We start from the raw sequence: 15,397 nt of genomic DNA, 5'->3' as shown, positions 1-15,397 counted from the left end.
TTGTGGAAAACAATATAATAAGTTGAGTCAAAAAGGCTCGAGGAACACACCTACAGAGAAAATTAACAATATTAGCAATATTAGTGAATACAACTATTCACTAAATTGAATTTGTCTTTTATCGATAACAATACAAACTTGGAAGTTTCCAAAAATATATCTATCACACGTGAAAGATAAAAAATATTCGATGGCTGGATCGGACAAAGATTTATTCAAAATTGTTCGAGCAATGCACAACTTTGATAGTAGTCCTACATCGTAATCTTGTTCCATTCTCGTGCGATATCGGATGTTTGCGTTGGGTCGATGTTACAGGAAATGTCAACAAACGTGTCTTAATAATATCAACGATAACTTGTTTCGATACCTTTTCCATATCTCGACTCAGTGGCCCGGAATTGATAAGTATCATTGACCCGTCGTTATTGTAAAACGCACCTGGTGTCACAATCTACGAGTCTATACTGAACGTTTCGTTGAATTAGGTATTCTTGTTCGCGGACAAGCTGGACATTGATTTTCGGGTATCGTTTTCGGATACTTTTCCGCATCGATCTACGTCAGATCCGCTCGAGAAGGAATAGGAACGATCGGTAACCCTTCCTCAACGAAGTATAGAGTTTCGATGGCAGTCACAGGAAGTAACTCGATACAGTTGGCTTCCGAGCGCGCGTGCGGACGCTTAGGAATAATAATGCGCTTAACTCGCGACCAACGAGCGAACGAGATTCGATCGATCGAATGTGAAACGATGGATGCTTCTGGGTAACATCGAACGATTGTTATTGGATTAGGTATCTGGATGATATTGGATCGTCGACGAGTAGCTCTCGTCGAGTAGATCTCGTCGAGTATCGTATCCCTGTGAGTGAAACACGAATCTTTATTAATTCACCAGCTATCTACTATTCGAGCAGAGATTAATAGTTTCTTTAATTTAAGTTACCAATTAACTAGCTATCGACTAATATTTTCTTTTATTTTAGTTACCAATTAACTAGCTATCGAATAATATTTTCTTTTATTTAAGTTACCAATTAACTAGCTATCTACTAATATTTTCTGTAATTTAATTTACCAATTAACTAACTATCTACTATTCGAGTAGAGACTAATATTTTCTTTAATTTAATTTACCAATTAAGTAACTATCTACTATTCAAGTAGAGACTAATATTTTCTTTAATTTAATTTACCAATTAACCAGCTATCTACTATTCAAGTAGAGACTAATATTTTCTTTAATTTAATTTACCAATTAAGTAACTATCTACTATTCAAGTAGAGACTAATATTTTCTTTAATTTAATTTACCAATTAACTAACTATCTAGTATTCGTGGAAAGATTAATATTTTCTTTAATTTAATTTACCAATTAACTAACTATCGACTATTCAAGTAGAGACTAATATTTTCCTTAATTTAATTTACCAATTAACCAGCTATCGACTATTCGAGTAGAGACTACTATTTTCTACTGGTGCCAACTGCTTTCAGAATGAAATTTACTTTAAATTCTATACCATGTTTTCCAAAGACGATACGACTTTTCTATTTCACACGTGTGATCAATTTTATCAATTTTTCCCGGTCGAATGTTTTCTTTATTTTTTTTTTGAGATACATGTGAGATATACCTTAATATTTCGAAATCTACCGGTAATTCTGGTGTCAAAGAGGAACAGAATGAGCACCACTGCGAACAGAAGGGCGCGTGCCAAGAGTTCACATCTGCCGCAGTTGTTTTCGCAGCCCCTCGTTTCTTTCTGGAACACCACCACCACCACTACCACAACTGATAAATGCGTCTCCGGTTTCAAAAAAAAGGCTTCCGCAGGAAGCAGCGCCAGGCCTTTCCATCGCGATCTTTCCGTTTCCTTCCTTCTCGATCGAAAAGAATTCACCCTTCGCGGAAGGAAGCCAAACGTTGAACGAGTTCTCGAGAAAATGCACCATCGATTCTGTAGCGTTTCAATTATTCTCGAGAGAGTAGCCCAGAACTTCTATAGAGAACTTTATCCTCGTTGCTACGCAAAAAAACATACGAAACAACAAAGTCTTATCGAATCTACAACCTGAGATTAATCATCGAAAATTCCAAATCTAAGATACACGGAACGTACGTTCGTTCGATACTTTCCGAAAACCGAAGCTGCCATTTGGAAGATATATTCTTCCATTATTTTCTCCCAAGTTTGTACTTTTGAACAAAAAAAAAGTATCGAGATTACTTAAACCGTTTGAATTTTATTGAAAAAGTAAATCGACCGGTGATGATCGGGACAACCTTTACAATAGAATGGGACATTCGATTTCATCGATTTCGTTATCCTATTCGAAACGAGAAAGAACCTCGACGATGATTACCCATTGTCAACACAGTACTGTGTGTTTTCTCTACAAATTGTCTAGAATAGATCTCGGAGCAGGAATAATAAGATGAGAAGCTTTCAGATGGTGTGACGATTTCCTCTTCCTTTCTCTCGACTTGTCCTCTTAGGAAGACCCCTCTCATTTGTCGGCTTCGCGGCGTTTCTTTAAGACCCTCGTGGAAACGCATAATGACCACCGGTCTAAACTGTGAATTGCACGCTCGAGCTACGAGCAATTGATATAAATTTTCCTAGAAACAAATACACACGAGAGACGACACCTCGCCAGACGGTTATCTACGAGCGAAAGTCTGGATCATGATAGAAATTACCCAAGAGGACGATTCGAGTGAAACGTTAAAATTAATTTTCGACAATTCGTTTATAAAGTGAAACCTCGATGAAACATTTTGTCACTTTTCATAGATGTTCCTTAACGTTCCAAGATAAAAATGTTTTCTTATTAGAATTTATCAGCTTGTTGCCAAGTGATAAATGTTATTCTTCATAGACATGTGTGTCGATGGCAATTTATTTATGTTGATCTGGAATAAAAAATCAAATCGAGTTTTTTTGCAACAGAATTATTTCAAGTAAGTATTGGGTTGTTTGGAAAGTCATTTTGTTTTTTTTTCTTTTGGTGAAAATGAAACACGATTTTTTTCGAGTGTGTAAACATTTTATTAAATTATATATTCTCCGTTTTGGAAAACGAAATGACTTTCCGAACAACCCAATAATTACACCTTACATATTATATATTGTACATTATGATAAATTGTATATTATTATTACGTATTATATATTATTAAATATTCCTACCTTCTCTGGTAATTTGTTGGTTAAATTATCAAAATTTGTAATTTCGTCTCGAGAGAACGTAGAGGGGTCCCGAGGACACTCGACACGAATAAAACGTTAAAATTAATTTTCAACAATTCGTTTATAAAGTGAAACCTCGATGAAATATTTTGTCACTTTTCATATATATTCTTTAACGTTCCAATATAAAAATATTTTCTGGTTAGAATTTATCAGCTTATTGCCACGTGATAAATGTTATTCTCCATAGACCTCTCTGTCGATGGCAATTTATTTATGTTGATCTGGAATAAAAAATCAAATCAAGCTTTTTTACAACAGAACTATTTCAAATAAATAATTACATCTTACACATTATATATTGTACATTATGATAAATTATATATTATCGTTACATATTGGCATGTAAAAATGAAACACGATTTTTTTAAAGTGTACAAACATTTCATTAAATTCTCTATTCTCAACAATCCAATATTACTATATATCCCTACTTTCGCTGGTAATTCGTCGGTTAAGTTAATCAAATAAAATAAAAAATCAAATCAATAGTTCATTACAATAGAACTATTTCAAATAAATAATTACACCTTACACAATATATATATATTGTACATTATGATAAATTATATATTATTGTTACGTATTATATATTGCCATGTAAAAATAAAACACGATTTTTTTAAAGTGTACAAACATTTCATTCAATTCTATATTCTCCATTTTGTAAAACGAAATGACTTTCCGAACAATCCAATAATTACACCTTACATATTATATATTCTATATTATGATAAATTATATATTATTGTTACGTATAATATATTGGCTTGTAAAAATAAAACACGATTTTTTTAAAGTGTACAAACATTTCATTCAATTCTATATTCTCCATTTTGTAAAACGAAATGACTTTCCGAACAATCCAATAATTACACCTTACATATTATATATTCTACATTATGATAAATTATATATTATTGTTACGTATAATATATTGGCTTGGAAAAATAAAACACGATTTTTTTCGATTGTACAAACATTTCATTAAATTCTCTATTCTCAACAATCCAATATTACTATATATCCCTACCTTGGCTGGTAATTCGTCGTTTAAATGATCAAAATTTGTAATTTCGCCTCGGGGGAACGCGGTGGGGGTCCCGAGGACGCTCGACACGATCCTGAACGAAGGGCCCAGTGGAAGGGGACCGGCGCAGGTAAGCAGCTGCAAGCATCTGCAGGGGCAACAGCAGCCGCGTGCTTAAATTAGTCCCGGCACAACTGTCGTTCGCGTAACATGTAAGGAAACCGTTCCCAAAGTCTCGCGCATCGAGTGGCGAATACATCATCTATCAGAGATACGGATAATCGGTTGTCTTTCTAAAATATCTTCACCGGGTGGAACGAACGCTAGAAAAGTGACGCGAAACAATGAGAACAGTTCAGTTTTGAAGGAACCGATCATCGACACCTAAAGAGCCCCGCGATTATGAATCGCGTTTGTTCCAGCTGAAACTCCAGAGGCAAAGGAACACCACAAGCCCGGATGGCTTCGAGGCTACCGACAGACTAGAGAAGAACACGAAACCCAGCGATCGTATGAAGGTTCGAGGAGCAACGAACAGCATTAGAAGAGGAAGATGCTGATACTCAGGCTAATAGTGACGTTGAGCGTCTGCTGGATGGCCGGTTGCGACCTGCTGGATCTCTACGTCCAGCACATGGACGAAACTATGCGAACCCTGGCCTACAGGAACAGACACCACCCGAAGGACATCTCGTCCCGGATAAAGAGGAACCTGCGCGAGAAACCGCTGCTGAGAGTCGGTACGTTCAAGAAGCAGCGTCTGGACGTTGACGAGGATTGGTACGCGCAATGGAAAGCGAAGAGGAGGATCCCTTACAAAGAGGACGGTCTGGACTTCCCCAATTCGAGGGAGGAGAACCTGGACCCGAGTCAGTACGAAATATTAAAGAACGGGAGTCGAGTGGCGAGCAGAGACCCCGAAGAAACAACGATAACGAACCCAAGGAGCAACGACACTTTGGATCCGTTCGAGATCGAGCTTTCCAACGAAGAAACGACCAAGTCGAACGATACCGTGTCGTCATCCGACAAACAGAGCTTGGAGCCCGTGTCGGAGTCCCGTGAGGAGACCACTCGCGCGGAAGATCTACAAGCTGACACCGAGATCGAGGGTAACTCTCAGTTCGAGATGATCGGGGAGTCGGTTACCTCGTCGTCGAGCCTCTTCGACGATCCGATCTTGAAGAGGACACCCAAATCGCGAGATCGCGTACCGAAGAAGTACATACCACCTATGGACAAACTGGCGAAGCTGTTCCGCGGGTTCAAGTACCACGAACCGGTGGACACAGTGGACAACAGACCGAAACGGAGCATCAAGGAGCCAAAGTTCACCAGACGGGAGGAACTCGACGACGACGGTGAGGTAGTTCTCGAATGGGATCCCTCGGACGAGGAGATGATCACGTTCAAGGTCATCGCGAAGACCTTGGGCTACGTCGGCATCGGCTTCAACGAGAAGAACCACATGAAGGGGGCCGATATCCTTCTCGCATGGGTGGACGATCACACGGGCACCGTCAATCTGCTGGTGAGTCTGACTTCTTCCGTTCGATCTTGATCCCCGTGGTGATCGATGAGGGACCAGACGCCGAGGTATTCGGGCCTGTGATCGATAGGCTCCAGACTGCACGGTGCGGGACAAAAAGATTGCACCCTACGTTCGCTCTGTAATTTTCATTCTACGGCGTCTAAGAATAAAACGTATACCACCGTGCATACGAAGCGTCGTTAACCCTCGTAAGGCATCGATGCCTCCCAGACTGATACCGCCGTGGGTTTCTTCGTTGAATTCGATGGTTCGTTCCACGAGTGTAGTCTAGAAACGGTTAAGAGACAACAGAGAATAGGACAACGAGAGAGAAAGAAATTCGGGTGACTTGTAACCGATCGATTCCGAAACGATCCCTAGTTACGAGTAGACGTCAAAGAGCGTCGTTACGAGTCGTTTCGAAGTAATCAATGGTTCTGGGTAGATCAGAGGTTAGGTGTACGAGTGTAACGATAAAAGAATACACGACTCTGAGTCAGTCGTAGCAAAATTGTTGTAAAATTCGGGTGACTTGTAACCGGTCGACTCCGAAACGATCCGTGGTTACGAGTCGTTTCGAAGTAATCGATGGTTCTTGGTAGATCAGAGGTTAGGTGTACAAGTGTAACGATAAAAGAATACACGACTCTGAGTCAGTCGTAGCAAAATTGTAGTAAAATTCGGGTGACTTGTAACCGATCGACTCCGAAACGATCCGTGGTTACGAGTAGACGTCAAAGAGCGTCGTTACGAGTCGTTTCGAAGTAATCGATGGTTCTTGGTAGATCAGAGGTTAGGTGTACAAGTGTAACGATAAAAGAATACACGACGTCAGTCGTAGGTTAGGTAGACGTTGAAATAATTCATAGTTTCTACTTGGCTGGAGGTTAGCATATCGAAAGGTCTTCGAGTAATTCTTAGGTGTACCGGTATGAGTTAAAACAATCCCTAACTCTGGGTAAGTCGTGTCCAAGTGTACTTTGAAACAATCCATGGCTCTAGGTTGGTGGTAGGTTGGATTATAGGTTGAAAGAATCCCCAGAATAGCCGTACCGTGATCTCTGTATCACCTGCTGCTCCGAAACGCGGATAATTAGTTTCGAAAGGATCGATCGAAGCCTAACGAGGGTCTTGGTCCTCGTTGATACCCCAGTGCTACTCGATGACTGTTTAAAGACACTTGGCTTGGGAAACGAGAGAATTGGGACACCGTGAGACTTTTTGTCCGATTGTCCTTGATCCGTGTAGTCCGAGGACTCGATCCGCGTCTAGCGGAGGTTCTTAGCCCCTCTTTGCATTCGTGGCACGGTTATTCTAATCGGTAATTAGCATAATCTGCGTGAGAATAATCAAGGATTCGTTTGGAAAAGTGCGTGGATCGTTAGACCGGCGCTAATCGCGTGGGAATAACTGGTTTCCATGTTATCGATCGGCTCGATCGTTGATTTCTCAAGCGTCGTACGATTCTATTTCCGTCCTAGCCGCGTCGTGGATCCTTTCAACGATCCGACGTCCGTAGGATGAACGTTCGTGGTGGTTTCGCGACGTATCACGAACGTTCCATGGTTGTACGATCGGTGCACGGGGGAACGAGATGATATTTAATGGACTGGCAAGTTTTTCGCGATACTTCTCCCCGGTCCCGAGACAGCCCGTAGATCTATCGACGTGGATCCTCGTTGCCGTGAATCGAGCTGGCGGAGAAAAGAAGCGAACGCGGACCAACCGACCGAGGGGAGGAACAGATCGAAAGAGTAGAAAAAGGTGGGGAAGGCAACAAAGACGAAGAGGACGATGACGACGTAAAGGTGGGACGAAAGAAACCGAGATGAAAAAGGAGCGAAAGAAACGAAAAGCCAGGCGAATTAAAGGAAGATTAAGAAGGCGGCCGAAGAAAGGGAGGTCGAAACAGCAGTCCGAAGGACCTGCGAAAGCCGATGGAGGAACCTGGAGAACCAGAAGAAAAACAAAAGAGCGATCGCGGGTTAAGGTACCGGGTCCTCTTCCCTCGAAATCCTCCGCGCAAAGGGATCTCGGTCGCGCTTCGGTTCCACTCGCACGATCCGTATTAATGAGGCCCGTTTAATTAACGCGTCATGGGAGATCCGAGTCGATTTCCCTCTCGTCACGATGCATAATAACGTTTGAAAAACGAGCGGATCCTCTCGTCTACCGACATTTTTCGACCCGTTCCGATCCTTTGACTATTCATGATTCTCTTTGCCTCTCTCTTTCTCTCTTTCTCTCTGTCTTTCGTTCTTTCTTGTTCACGACTATCGCATAAATTATGAACGGAAGATAAGTTTGTGAAACCAGGAGAAAAAACTCAACGAGCGTTAAAGAACCGAACGTCGAGGGTTTCCATTCGGAGATCGATGCAACAGAAGGATTAAAAAGGAACTGGTTATCGGAACCTGCTCCGTTCGGCTTCTCCGAATCCCTAATCTTAATTAAATTTATACGCGTCGACGTATACGAGCCACGAGACGTCCGTCAATTGTTTATACTCGGATTTTCGTCGAAGAACCCTCAGCTAATTGAGCGAGGCCGATTTTACGCGAGTCGAAAACGAGTTATGCCGATTCGCTCGAAACGAAGTCGAAGAGAGTCTCTGAATTGGGTCGTGTTGAGTTTGGTCGAGTCAAATCGAGTCTTCGAATTTGTACAAATTGAGTTAAGTCGAGTCGAATTGAATCAAGGTGAGTTACGTCGAGTCAAACTAAGTCTTCGAATTGGGTCAGGACGAGTCAAATCGAGTCGAATTAAGTCTTCGAATTGAATCAAGCTGAGTTACGTCGAGTCAAACTAAGTCTTCGAATTGGGTCAGGATGAGTCAAGTCGAGTCGAATTAAGTCTTCGAATTGAATCAAGCTGAGTCACGTCGAGTCAAACTAAGTCTTCGAATTGGGTCAGGACGAGTCAAGTCGAGTCGAATTAAGCCTTCGAATTGGACAAAATAGAGTTAAGTGGATTTAAATCAATCTCTGAATTGGGTCATTTCGAATTATATCGAGTTAAATCAAGTCTTTGAATTGGGGCAAGTCGAGTTAAGTCGAGTGGAACTAAGTCTTCGAATTGGACAAAATCGATTCAAATTGAGTCTTTGAATTGGGCCAAGTCGAGTTAAGTCAAATCAAATTAAGCCCTCGGACTGGAGTCGAGTTAAATCAAGTCTTCGAAATGGAGCAAGTCGAGTTAAGTCGAGTCGAATAAACTCTACGAATCGGGTCAAGTCGAGTCAAATCGAGTCAAATCGAGTCTTCGAATTGGACAAAATAGGGTTAAATCGATTCAAATTGAGTCTTTGAATTGGGCCATGTCTAGTTAAATCAAGTCTTCGAAATGGGGCAAGTCGAGTTAAGTCGAGTCGAATAAACTCTTCGAATCGGGTCAAGTCGAGTCAAATCGAGTCAAATCGAGTCTTCGAATTGGACAAAATAGGGTTAAATCGATTCAAATTGAGTCTTTGAATTGGGCCATGTAGAGTTAAATCAAGTCTTCGAACTGGGGCAAGTCGAGTTAAGTCGAGTCGAATAAACTCTTCGAATCGGGTCAAGTCGAGTTAAATCGAGTCTTCGAATTGGATAAAATAGGATTAAGTCGATTCAAATTGAGCCTTTGAATTGGGTTAGTTCCTTTAGATTCTCGATTTACGTTAGTTTACTCGATAGAATCTTCTAAACGTTTAATGTATTTCCTAAGAGCATCTTCTCTATCGTTTGAAAAATGTTCAACCCTAACAGAACACTTTGGAATCCACCGAGGCGGATATCTTCGATTTGTAAAAACGTGTGCCATATCGTCTCTGTTGGAAAGCAACGGTGAAATTATCGAACCACCTCCACAGTGGACAAATGAATAGACGGAAGAATTGCAGTAAATCAGTCGCGGCTTGAAAGATGGTTGGACGACGTCGTAAAGTCAAATTGGCAATTATTTGAAATCTAAACCGTTGGTGCGAGGGAACGACGCCGGATCTTCGGCTCGATTTACCTGGCCCTTGTCCACGGCTACGTGGAACAAAAAGAAACGGTTGGAACGTAGCCGAATGGTGGACGCAGGTGGGAGAAGAGGCGGTTTGGAACGGCTGGTAGAAAATTAACGAACGTCCAGCGTTCCAGCGGCCGAGATAAAGTCGTGATAAATTTACGTCCGACGCGGGCTGCGGAGGACCTCTTTCTGCTCGGCTTCCTTCCAGCCACCCTCTCGCCTTTCTTGCCTCGATGGATTCGAAGTCGACCGGTAAATCCGTGATCGCTCGTCGAACGCGTAACGTGACTCGTCGAATTCGGACGAGATCACCAAAAACGGACAAAAGATCGAAAGAATCGTCAGCGCTGAGCTTTGGACACAGTTTCAGCGCTCTCGAGATACTCCATTACGGCGCGATTCGTCGAGGTTCCGGAATTCAACGCCCTATGGGAAAAGATGCGAATTAAGAGCACGCGTGGACCGAGTGGACAGTGTTGGACCAGTCTGGAGTTGAATCTAGACCAGAGGAACCCTTTTCTAGAGGAAAAGATGTGGATTGAGGGGAACGTGGACAGAGTCGAGTAACTTTTAGGCGTGGAAACGTCTGACCAGACACGATTCGCAATTCCTGCCGAATGACGTCTTTCCAGTTACTCGTACTAGGTACGTGCGCGAACGCTCAATTTTGCAGGGCGTGGAGACTAGTTTAAAATTAAATCTAGAGAAAAAAGGCGAGATGATCATTTAAAAGATATCTTGTTCCGTTATTAACTCCCAAGATTCTATTTTTAAATAAAAAAAAAACCATCAAGATTACTCGAACCGTTTGCGATTTATTAAAAAAGTAAAGCGACCGGTGATGATCGGGACACCCAATGCGTTAACGTTTTACTCGAGTCTCCCCCTTGAAGGATCATCGGTCCCGATTGATTCGTCGTCGTTCATCAGTCCGCTAACCGTGTCGCGTTGGACCCGTGGACAGCCATAATCGCTGTTACACATTCGATTAAGCGTCTCCCGCGAGTATTCGTGCGAGAGGTAGAGAAACGTTCCGTGAATTCGAACACAGGGAACGGCCTGCGGGGAAATAATAACGCCGTAGGCATTCGTACGAGCTCGGCTGTGCGTGCAACGTGAACGCAGAAACATGCGCGCGCACACCGAGGTTAGGAACGTAGGTGAACAGCGTACGAGACGTTGCGTGACCGAACACACGGTCCCGAACGCGTGTGAGAGAGGAGTGGGCCCCTCGGCATGGGCACGGTGTGTCCAGAGGTGGCTTCAAAAGGGCCCAGTCAAGGCCTCCAGACATTGACGAGCGGGAGGGGAGGCTGTGCGAATCTTCGAGTATCGTTGCAAAGAAAGACGAAAAGTGGTCCTGGATCCGATGAACCGACCGACACGTGATACCTTTCGCTTCTGAGATCTCCGAGACCGCGTCGTGAAACAGTCTCCGGACGATTGCCAAAAGAAACACACCGGAGGAAAGTCTTCGAGGTTATGATTCCTCCTCAACACTTTAACAGACTCGTGGTCAAGTATTCTCAACGTTTTGGAACACGATGAACGTTCGAAGACACGTTGAACAGGCTCGTGATTCGTAATCGAATTAAATACGCGACTTTTTTACAATACCCGAGAAAACGGAGACGCGATTCCCGATACGGGGAATCGAGTGATGACTCTACGAGGCAGAAACGTACGCGCATGCGCGTAGGACCGGGTGATTCCCCGAATGACAAAAGCGGAAAAAATTCAGTAACGCCTAAGATATTCACCGCGGTGGACGGGATGCGCACGTACGGCGATTACGATCGTAATTTATTACAGACAGGGGAGCGCGTTTCGCAAAGTGAATCTGAAATGCAGGTAATCTGCGATCCGTCCATCTCGTGGTCCGGGAAGCCCCGGCCGAGACAGAGACCGGCCGGTGCGTGCGTAGAACCGCACACATCCCTCGTCGTTCATTTCGCCGTGATTTTTTTCTCATTATCTTCGACATATCCTCCTCGTCCTTTTTTTACACCGTGCGTCCAGTTTTCGTTCGTTCGCGATCCAACTTCGTCCCTCGGCTCTACCTTGTCCACGCCGACGGGATAATTCCCTAAGGTTCGCGTAATCGAATGGAAACACCGGCCCTTATCGAGCCTATCGAGAACGCATTAACCCTACGAAGACATCCGGAGGTCGTGACCGTACCAAGTTATTTACTTCTCTCTCTCTCGAATCGTTAACTTTTGCATACTTCGTTACTATCTCGCCAGTAACAAGAAACGTAAATATTACGGTACAGTGTCACTTATCCGATCAGTACTCACAGACAGGATCTCGACTATCGGTGATAACGGGGGGTAAAATTGTTACGAATAAAAAAAAAAATACTAATTTTCAAACTTTTTGTCCTAGTCAAAATTTTCTTCACCTACATTGTTTCTTTTCGATCGAATTTTCCGTGGATTATTAGAATTCCAAAGTTTATCAGATAGTATTTCATGTACCAGTGTCCTTCCAATTGTCTCTATAGTACATTCTCGTGTAAACTACAATACGAGACTGTGTATAAATGATCACCTGGAAGCCTACAATACAATGTATCGTTTTTAAGGTAATCCATTTAGATACGGTCGCGCAGGATCTTCGTTCCGCGAACCTCGGTCGCTCAGGAACGGGGATAAGGGTAGAGTGACAACCTGGAAGACAATACCGTATGCGGTAAGATCGGTTCAACGTCCTGCGACATTGCCAGTTTCGCGACTTTCACCGTAATAAATACACGACGATTACGCGTTCGAGACATCGGACGATTCCTTTGAACCTTGGAACGCGTCGCTGAAATTCGCTGGCTCGCGGATCATTCGTCAAGGGTAGCCGTAAAAGGTGTCGATGTCTTTACGACGTGAAAAATTCGCCGATCGTTGCGCTTTCGCGCGTAAATCATACCACTTTTCCTCGTTCCTCGGTTCCACGAAGCGGTTTTACCACTTTATCTCGATCCGGGAGCGAACTATCGTTCCCTCTCCCGGCCGAGTTCAGAGCAGGAGATTTTTATTGCCATTCGCCGCCCAGGGAAGCGGGAATCTCAACCGAGCGAGGAGAATATTTCACGGATTAAGATTAGTCCTGCGGCCGGCGACGCATATACCCATTGTGCAACTGCAGCCCGGAGTTCGTAGGTCATTCTCTTTTTACAAGCGCTTTCTAAGCCTCTTTCACGGTTAATAAGCGTATTCACGGCCCTTGGATACTGGCTACTAGTGCCCGTCGAACACGCTGAAACTTCTCGTGAGAAATCAAAGAAATGCTAACGGACTGTCCTCCATCGGTGAACCATCGCGGACAAAATATTATGAAAATGTCGCGTTCACTTCTTGCAGTACCCATGCAGTACGTTCTCGTCAGGAAGATCGCTACTGGGGTCCGAATTGACCCATAACACTCTTGGATATAAAAACTCTTACAACGAAATCACTTCTTGCAGTACCAACGGTACGAACATTAAGCGTTCGCGAGGAAGATCGCTACTGGGGTCCGAATTGACCCATAACACTCTTGGATATAAAAACTCTTACAACGAAATCACTTCTTGCAGTACCAACGGTACGAACTTTAGGCGTTCGCGAGGAAGATCGCTACTGGGGTCCGAATTGACCCATAACACTCTTGGATATAAAAACTCTTACAACGAAATCACTTCTTGCAGTACCAACGGTACGAAATTTAGGCGTTCGCGAGGAAGATCGCTACTGGGGTCCGAATTGACCCATAACACTCTTGGATATAAGAACTCTTACAACGAAACTGCTTCCAAAATGCACTTTTTCAGAGGTAATAGATATTAATAGTATATTATTATACATCGGAATCTCAATTTCTGTCGTACGTTTACGAGGTCGATGGAGCCAATCCAACGACGTTCAGTCGAGTGTTGAGACACGACACGTTTAATATTCAAGATAATATTCGATACAAGTCTCTACCAACAAATGTACAATTAATAATTCTAAAAGTATTAAAATACTCGCTTCTTTCTTCTCGCAAGAATCCTCCCCTTTGCTCGTTAAAAGACTTCTCGAGTCTACGCAAATTCTGATTCTTCCATATGGTGATTAAGATTTAAGATTATTCTTCGTTTAGGAGACATTTTGAACCACGCCAAGAGTATCGTTTCGTCTCGATGGTCCAAGTTGTAAAAGTTCGATATTCGCCAGTTGGCATCGACCAGCGTCTCTGTGTTACTATTGTTACTATTACACGGGTAACCGTGTTGGCAAAATGTATCACATGGTTGCAAGTTGGTCGTTCCAGTTCCAGTGCCAACGATCGTTAACGGTGTCGATCGAGCCATGCCAAGAGTATCGTTTCGTCTCGATGGTCCAAGTTGGAAAAATTCGATACTCGCCAGTTGGCATCGACCAGTGTCTCTGTGTTGCTATTGTTACTATTACACGGGTAACCGTGTTGGCAAAATGTATCACATGGTTGCAAGTTGGTCGTTCCAGTTCCAGTGCCAACGATCGTTAACGGTGTCAATCGCAGACTCGGTCGGTGCTCGCACCCCGAGAAAAGGGACGAATCGAAAGAAGAAAAAGCTCGTTAACATACTTGGAGGGGCGGATCAAACCCGTGCGATCCAAAGTATGATTTACGGTCTTCCAGCTGGTGTAAATAAAAAGTCGTTCGTGTGTACACGGTCGAAGGTTTTGCACGTCGATGACTCTAAAAACGCAGCGAAACACGGTAATTAGACTCGACACGTTCCGCGAAGAGAGACAGAGAACCTCGAAAACCTGTTCGGGTGATTCCTCGAGTCGATTAAAAAGTTCCAGTGTCGATCCGAACACCTTCCATGAGACTCGAGCGATGGAAACTCCAACGTGTTCGGAGTTGACGTTGTTTCTTGCCTCGTTCTCTCCTCGCGATACTGTTCCGCATTTTCTCCTGCTTGTGAACCAACTCGAACGAGATCCTGGCTATTTCACCATGGCTCGCGGTGTAATCCTGCCCGTCGACAAATTTCGAGATACATTATTGATGAACCTACCCTGTTCGGGATTACTCGAGCGGGGAACGCGCGGCAGCCTCGAGTTTCTCTCCGTTGGAATTGAATTCTCACGGAACACTTTTTGCTGGAATGCAATTATCCAAGTATTGAGACGTTTGGATCCGTATTGAAGCGCCATGGTGTCGATTACAATTATCGACGAGTCTAAAAACACCCATCTGGTCAAGAGACGGTAGGAATCTTCGATTCTTTCGAGGCAATTGTTTCTTGAGTATCTAGAAACAATGGTATGGGGAGATTCGAGAGAAATGATATCGAGTCTTGTAGCTGACAATTATCGGGAAATCTAAAAGTTCTTGTATTTTGAAAGATTCGAAATCTTCTCTCTGGAATTCTGTCAGAGGTTTGATGGTGTTTCATTCGGGCGTTGTATATCCCAATCTAAGTAGCAAGAAACGATGTGATCGTTACTCGAGGGGAATAGTAGTATTATTAATCCTCGTGGTTGACAATTATCGTCGTAGGTGTCTTTTAGATTCAGAAATAATATTAATTCTTATAACTGACAAATATCGACGTAGGTGTCTTTTAAATTCAAAAATAA

At 43.1% G+C, this 15,397-nt stretch overlaps 2 protein-coding genes across 4 annotated transcripts in view; one reads left to right on the top strand and one right to left on the bottom strand.

Annotated features, from left to right (window-relative positions):
* Window positions 1–827: 827 nt before the first annotated feature.
* LOC143154189 (uncharacterized) overlaps window positions 828–15,397 on the bottom strand; it is a 32,470-nt gene continuing 17,900 nt past the window's right edge. The window contains exons 1-5 of one of the 3 annotated variants that reach the window (XR_012994018.1): window positions 4,292–8,666; window positions 3,199–3,482; window positions 2,372–2,921; window positions 1,642–2,204; window positions 828–865 (exon numbers count right to left, since the gene is read on the bottom strand). Coding sequence is in view for 1 of the 3 variants with exons in the window: in XM_076326083.1 (XP_076182198.1) it covers window positions 2,086–2,204; window positions 2,372–2,564 (312 nt within the window). In the remaining 2 variants the exon portion in view is untranslated. Of the gene's footprint in view, window positions 866–1,622; window positions 2,205–2,371; window positions 2,922–3,198; window positions 3,483–4,291; window positions 8,667–15,397 lie in introns of those variants that run through there. The other 2 variants (XR_012994017.1, XM_076326083.1) reach the window with 2 other exon arrangements.
* LOC143154188 (MOXD1 homolog 1-like) overlaps window positions 4,486–15,397 on the top strand; it is a 28,866-nt gene continuing 17,954 nt past the window's right edge. The window contains exon 1 of the mRNA XM_076326082.1: window positions 4,486–5,819. Coding sequence (XP_076182197.1) covers window positions 4,842–5,819 — 978 coding nt within the window. The 5' untranslated portion in view covers window positions 4,486–4,841. The remainder of the gene's footprint in view (window positions 5,820–15,397) is intronic.

This window comes from Ptiloglossa arizonensis, chromosome 14, assembly GCF_051014685.1.
Source record: "Ptiloglossa arizonensis isolate GNS036 chromosome 14, iyPtiAriz1_principal, whole genome shotgun sequence".
Lineage (NCBI taxonomy): Eukaryota > Metazoa > Arthropoda > Insecta > Hymenoptera > Colletidae > Ptiloglossa > Ptiloglossa arizonensis.
The sequence above is the reverse complement of the archived record's forward strand: the minus strand, read 5'-3'. Positions and strand labels throughout refer to the sequence as shown.